General features: G+C 35.6%; 1 protein-coding gene across 1 annotated transcript; it reads left to right on the plus strand.

The window, feature by feature from the left end:
* The first annotated feature begins 24 nt into the window (after positions 1–24).
* LOC121879845 (solute carrier family 35 member F5-like) lies at positions 25–6,849 on the plus strand. Its single transcript, XM_042386632.1, has 3 exons — positions 25–214; positions 990–1,235; positions 5,829–6,849. Exons 1-3 carry the CDS (start codon positions 162–164, stop codon positions 6,052–6,054), a joined length of 525 nt encoding a protein of 174 aa, XP_042242566.1. The 5' UTR covers positions 25–161; the 3' UTR covers positions 6,055–6,849.
* The last annotated feature ends 442 nt before the right edge of the window (positions 6,850–7,291 follow it).

Here is a 7,291-nt window from a genome sequence, read left to right on the forward strand (position 1 = left end):
GAATGTATTGAATTAACTTAATTTGTTTTCTTATTAATATTTTTTTTTCTCCAGGATTTGTGGGCTTTTTCAATACCATCATTCTGTGGCCCGGGTTCCCCCTGTTGGATGTTTTTGGATGGGAGACATTTCAGTTGCCAAATCTGCAACAGCTGTTCTACATGTCTGTCAATGGCTTAGTAGGAACTGTCCTGTCTGAACTTCTTTGGCTTTGGTTAGTAATGCTTTATCAATTAAACCATTTATAACAAAGTATTGATATAGTCAATCTCATTTATGATATTTGATTAATATGTCCAGAATTTTTATGGTTGGGCACTGATGACCATGACCTCTTTGAAATGTTGATTCCGGCCATTATCTCCCATATGTTTAAACCATAGATTATGATTATTGAAAAACCATCATAAAAAAGGAAAATAAAAAACTATAGGTACAGTAGCTAAAAGAAGTATCTGTGCTTACTCTGTGTGAAACAATATGATACCTTAGGTTAGTTTATAATCATCTTGAGCCTGACTAGACAGTATGGCATCAAGTACTTTTTGAGAATGGACTCTGTGGTTTGAGGATGCTAGATTGTGTAAAGTGACAGGGAAAATGTAGAAGGATGTCTTTGAGCATTGTTGTGGAAGGGAACAATATCGCACAATGCATGTGTCTTAGCGGTTTAGAGGATGAGTGACAAAAACGAACAGTGTGTGTGTGTATATGTTCTTGATTGTAGCCACTGTATCATAAAAGAGAAAAAGGATGTACCAAATAGGTGCTTACCTTTATACTTTATTTCTTGAAATAAAGTCTGAATTTGTTTCTGAATTGAAGTGTTTCAGAGAATATCATACATTCCTCTCTTAGCTGATAATGCAAGAAAAAATTTTTGCAGTAAAGATTCTTTTTTTTTTTAATTGTCTTCTTAGTTAACACCTTCTATAATTGTTTGACCTACATTGGAATTACTTGGTAATTGAAGGTGTTTTATTTTGCAGGGGATGCTTCCTTACTTCATCATTGATGGCTACTTTATCTTTGAGCTTAACTATTCCCTTGACAATGTTTGTGGACATCTGGCTCAAGGGCATCAAGTATTCACTGCTAATTTATATTGGTGCAATTCCCATGATGACATCTTTTATTGCTGTCTCACTTCTCACACATTATGAAAGCTGGGACCCATTGATGGATGGAATGAAATATCTTCATAGAAAGTGTTGGAGAAGAAACCACATGTACAGGTAAATTTAACTTTATATAATTTTCTTTGTAGTTGAAGCTGATGGTATACAATATTAAAGAAATATAAATTTTGAATTACAGTATAGATAATAGATGTACACTTAAGTTATATTTTTTCTCCAGATCTTGTAGAAAATATGATAAGTTTTTGTCTCGTAAATGTTATATTGCTTTTAATTTCTGCATATTGGCATCCATCCAAGTGTTTGCCTTGGATGAATCTGTATACTGTACAGGGGCCCCTGAATAATGAACGGGTTACATTTCAGGACCCGTTCATAAGTTGATTTATTCATAACTCAGAACCTCGTTAATAACGCAAAATAAAATATGAATAAAACACCCATCCTTATCTGTCAAATCATAAAATTTATAATGCCATAAGTAACAAATAATGTATGGAGGTGTGCTGCTGAACAAAGTAGTTTTACCTTGGGAAGTACAGTACCAGTGATTTTATTATGAGTAGTATTAGGATCACAATAATTCCATGCTTGTTGTTTGACATCATAAGATTGATAAAAATGGGTGTACAGTAGGGAGATGGTGCAGGGTGGTGATGGTTAGTTGTTGATCGGTGGTAAAGAGAATACGACATGCACGATTCTCAATAAATCATTTCTTACCATATTTTATGTTATGTACAGTACAGTACTCTTGTGAATGCAGTACTCTACTGCTGTGACGCCATCGTGGATGAAAATAGGCATACGTACTATAGTTAAAAAAGTCAATCTTTGCGATGTTCAGACCCTAGCCCTCTTTCCCATAAGAAGTTCAGTAAAGAATGATTCACAACTAATTGAGGTTTCAGGAACCTAATATCATTCTTTATCGAGGGTCCAGTAATGTATATTGACACCAGTGTAATTCATAAGTTGCTTGGCTATCTAAATACGTATCGTCAATTTATTGTCAAACGACATTTCTAATAGTATTACTCGTAACAGAATATGTACCATTGTTGCCACATGGTACAGTATCTGAATTTTAAATAGTTTTATAGTGGTTTGATAACAAAGGTTTAAAGTACATTATATAAAGGATCAACAAACCATCCTTCTCCCTTATCTCAGTATGTTTATCGTGTCTCTGTGCTTGTTTGAGAAGAAAAGAAATCATTACAATACTCTAATGTGGCTTAGAAATAAAGAAATTATAAAACTAAAAAAAAAAAAATTAAGAGCATGTGTGTGTATGTGTGGGAAGTGAACATATGTATTAAGGCATTGGGTCAGCTGGGTGACTGCCCGGCTGTACTGTGTCACGTGCATACTGTACCAGGAATACCCCAGTTATCGCAAGGGAGGCATTCCTAAAAGTCATTGAAAATAACGAAATTGTGAATATTGGGGCAATTTTCCCCCATAAGAATTAATTTGAATAAGGGGAGATGCTTTCTCAGCCAGCAACTTTCACCACATATATTTCAATAGATACTCCTCATTATCCAAGGCAATTACGGACCTTAGGCACCAGGGTTGCATCACTTGTGCATATAATGTAGGACCAGTAAATGTTAGGAATAAATAAAAATTATACTACTGTAATAAATACTGGCTTCCTCTGGGTTACGGAAGGGATCTATCCTTGAAAATGTTTTTGTGATGTAGATCTCCGTTACGCGGGACCAATTTTCCCATTGAGTCCCATTATTTAATTGTAACATGATAATAAGTGCACACAACACTGAAGCTGCACACTAACTACCATGGACATAAGAAATGTTTAATATCTTTGTTTTTGAACTTAAGATAATCACTTATTTTTTTTTTTTGATGGGTGGGGGGGCATTCTGTATGACAAGTGTGTGCGCATGTAACAGAGTACAGTAAAAGAAAACAAATAAAAATACTTGCACAGTATCTACTCATAATTATGAGTCGAAAAATAACAATATCACAGGAGAAGTAAGGCGATGTGGCTATGATGACATCTAACTTGGCGACCTGCCAAGTTCACACACACACGCACAAAAAATCCCCTCAAGACATGCTTTGTTATTAAAGTTGGGTTGCCATACAGCAATTACTGTCTCTAGAATGAATGGCTTCTGAGCAGCAGCTGGGTTGATAAGTAGATCAAATTTACAGAATTTCTTTTGTAGCCATTTAGCCAACCCAACATGAAGGATGTCGGTAATTGCTGTGTAATATTGTACTTTTTTCACAATATGTATGTAGGCTGGTTTGTGCATGTAACTGAGTAAAGATAAATGAAGAAAGTTACGTATATCTATCCAAAAATACGAGCTGAAAAACAACCATAACACCTCACAGCCTTAGTTTTCTTAAAATAATATACTGTATATAATACCAGGAAATGTGAGGAATAAATAATAATACTACCAATAAATAAGTTACAACAAAGAATACTATTGCCAAACCAGTACATAAAAGCTAAATGAAAGTTTAGCACAGTCGCCATTTGCATACACTCCCTGCTCCACCAAAGTAACGAAGATCAGCTGGGACGTCGATTCCCTAGCAACGCACCCAACCAGTTACACTCTGCACTCTCCTCCTGTTATGTGTTTGCCCTCAGGACGATTATTTCTTTTACTTTTTTTTCTTCACAATATGTATGAATTTTGGTTGGTGTGTGCATGTAAATGAGTAAAAAATTAAGAAATACAAGTTGAAAACCCATAACACCTCACAGCTTGGCCCAGTAGCCTGGTGGTAACAGTTGCGAGTTAAAGCTGGCTACAATGCCATGATTAATCATTATTAAACACTATTATATCAGTAAACACTAATAATAACAGTAAATCCAGTGAAATATGGCAGGGAGGGAGGAGAGTTACAACTGCAGATGATGTGCTAACTAGCAGTCACTCACTCCCCTTACCCGCTCCCATTGTCAGGCATACAATGCCAGGAGTAGCCAGGCATCTGTATGGGAGAAATGCAAGACCTTCTTTTCTCTCTTCACTTGTTTGGGCACCTTCCTGCGGCTGGATGAAGATGCTTGAGGGCTTTGGGAGCCATCACAAGCACAAGGAGCACAGTTGTAAGGAGAGCAGAGTAGCACAAGCATGAAACGGACATATGTTTAACATGGACTGAGGCGGAGTCAGTGCACATGGCCCAGCCGCCAACTTTAAAACTACCCGTAGACATTCTTGAGTACATACAGGGTGTCATCCGCGAATAATCGAAGGTTGTGAATTAAAAATCCGTGAATTGTAAGGGCATGCTGTTCTGCCAAATCAGTAAATAAAAGCCAATTGAAAAACTAACACAGTCGCCATTTGCATACACTCCCTGCTTCATCATAGTAACGAAGACCAACTGGGATGCCGATTCCCTAGCAACGCTCCCCATTCCCCTACACTTTGCACTCTCCTCCCATTACTTGTTTACCCTTAGGACAATTATTTCTTTTATTTCTTTTACTTTTTTTTTCACAAAATGTATGTAGGAAGGTGTGTGCATGTAACTGAGTAAAAATAAATGAAGAAAGTTACGAATATCTAACCGAAAATGCGAGTTGAAAAACAACCATAGCCCCTCATAGCTTGGCCCAGTAGCCTGGTGGTTACAGAGACGAATCTAACCACGATTAATCACTATAAAGCATTATTATATCAATAAACACTAATAATAACAGTAAATCCAGTGAAATATGGCAGGGAGGGAGGAGAGTTACAAGAGCAGATGACACACTAACTTGTGGTCACTCACTCGTTCCCGTTAGAGGTATGATTGAAATACAGTACGTATGGGAGAAATACATATCTTGTAGTCTAATTTGAAAACAAATTATATAAACTATTTATATACCTACAATAACATAATAAGAAACATTGTATCATTAATAGTGAATGAAATAATATTCCCACAAACAACAATTGACAACTCTGTTTATGTTTCCCGCCTCGGGTACCTGTGTCCCATGCACTGACATCTTAGTTACATGGGCCTAAGATGATCTTTGCTCTGTTTTTGTGGAATGCTTCTTAGGGAGGCTTATTAGCTCCCGGGACCACCAAATTTTGTCCGAATCTTCCGAAATCCAGATTTTCTGGGTCCAAATCTTTGAGGGTTCATTATACTCCCAGTTCAATTCTTGATTTCTCCAAGAAATTATTATTTCATGTATTTGTGGACTTAATATGAATTTGTTAGCAAAAGATTCAGCTTTCTAATGGTGCAAAATATTTTAATATCTCAGTTAGGGTACGTTCTACATGTATTTGAACAACATTATCTTACACGATTTGCAGCACATATAAATATACCCACCCTTTAAGGGTTAAGGTAACCTCTTAAATCTACCATATGAATATAAATGCTGTACCAATACTGTATCTTGAAGATAAAGAATAATTATGGTGAAGTGAGTACAATACCAATAAATGATTCAGTGTTTTATTACACCATTACGGGTTACAGACACTGTGGGTATGGATGCTTCATTGGGCTCCTGAACTTCAATACCATCCAACCCAGGATAGTAATTTTTTTTTAATTTGCACCCCAATTACTTCTATTTTATTGTGCAATAAAAGGTGCAGCTTCTGACTGTGCAAATAAGGTATATTCTAATCCTACTTGAACTGGTTGCTAATATAAGTTTTGTTTTTGCAGTTTGGTTGACACAGAGGGAGTGGAAAGAGAGAGTTTGATTGTTAATAGTGCTGACAATGACGAAGCTGAGGATGAAGAAGAAGAAGAAGAACTAGACACCACACTCATTAACAACTCCTTCACCATCAACAGTAGTGCCACAGTCATCAGTAGTAATTCTTCCATAGTCGGTAATGATACTGCCACCCCAGCCCCCATAAGTAACATCCTTACCAACCATGTCTGAAATCATTGTACAAACTTGATTAATATGATGCTTATTGTAAGATATTCTGATTTTAATTTATTGGAAGTTTTCCCTCCAATTAGAAAAAGTGAGTTGAAATAGTATTCAAGGAAAAATTACATGCTGTATATGGCAGTGGTACTGTTATGAAGTGAGAATAAATCAATATTGAGTAGTCACTGCAGAAACTGTCCACATGCCCTAGTTAAGGAAGTGCTCTGAGTAGATACATAACAGGAAGTACAGTAGTGTTAACCATGATTTATTAATAATTTTATAGATTGGGTATTATTTTTAAATATTTCATATTTTCATCTTAACTGCATCAGAATTAATCACTAGTACAATTAATTCCTCTTTCTAAACACACTCCTTTCTTAACACAACCATCCCCAAAATTTAGGATGAGTTATTGTTAGGTTTTTAACACTAGATTTAAGATATACTATGCTCCCACAATGGGTTCCCATATTCCTTTTGGTTACTGAACTGTAAAATAATTTGGTGAAGCATATTGCTCTTTTAGTAGCTGTAGGGTGATAGTTTACTCAGGAAATCATCATAATTGCACAAATTTTATGAGATGAAAATTTTTGAATATTTTGGGCAAGAAACTATCATGCATCTAAACAGGTAGAGAATTTACCTGTACTGTAGTGTGTTACCTATAGTTTGGGTGATATTATGAAAATGATAATTTTTCCCAACATATATTTTAGATGATTCTCTCCTACTGGTAATGTGTTTTTATTGGCTGTGCCTTGGGCATAGCAGGAAATAAACTTGATATCTATAGCCAAAAGACCATTAATAGAGCAGCCATAGAGAACATATACTGTACATATGTTGTGGCAACCTTTAATTCATCACTTATCAGGTAAGAGTTTATTGGTTGTTTTAGCTTCCTTTTGGCTCCGGGAACTCTGATTATATATTGTATACTGTATAGAGTAAAAACTCCATAATTCGTACCCCTCTACAGTAATTGGAAATCATTCATAATCTGTAAATTTTTGCTGTTACAAAATATATATTACAAATTTCATAATATTTGGTAACATTTTGAAATATTACAATATACAGTACTGTATGTTGTATACAGTATTAAAAATTTGGTAATACAGTATGTATTTGGTAAAATTGCAGATTATGAGAGACTAATGAATATATACTATAACGCACAAGTCGTCATGGGAAGCAACCGTCCGCTTCAGTGTAAACAAGTACTATATGTGCC

Source organism: Homarus americanus, unplaced genomic scaffold (assembly GCF_018991925.1).
Source record: "Homarus americanus isolate GMGI-L3 unplaced genomic scaffold, GMGI_Hamer_2.0 scaffold31788, whole genome shotgun sequence".
NCBI lineage: Eukaryota > Metazoa > Arthropoda > Malacostraca > Decapoda > Nephropidae > Homarus > Homarus americanus.

Bases quoted from the DNA above. Each gene is read 5' to 3' on its own strand.
- LOC121879845 (XM_042386632.1), top strand. From the start codon at position 162: ATGTCTGTCAATGGCTTAGTAGGAACTGTCCTGTCTGAACTTCTTTGG. The intron at 215-989 runs GTTAGTAATGCT...TTTATTTTGCAG, and splicing joins TCTGAACTTCTTTGGCTTTG to GGGATGCTTCCTTACTTCAT. The intron at 1,236-5,828 runs GTAAATTTAACT...TTGTTTTTGCAG, and splicing joins AGAAGAAACCACATGTACAG to TTTGGTTGACACAGAGGGAG.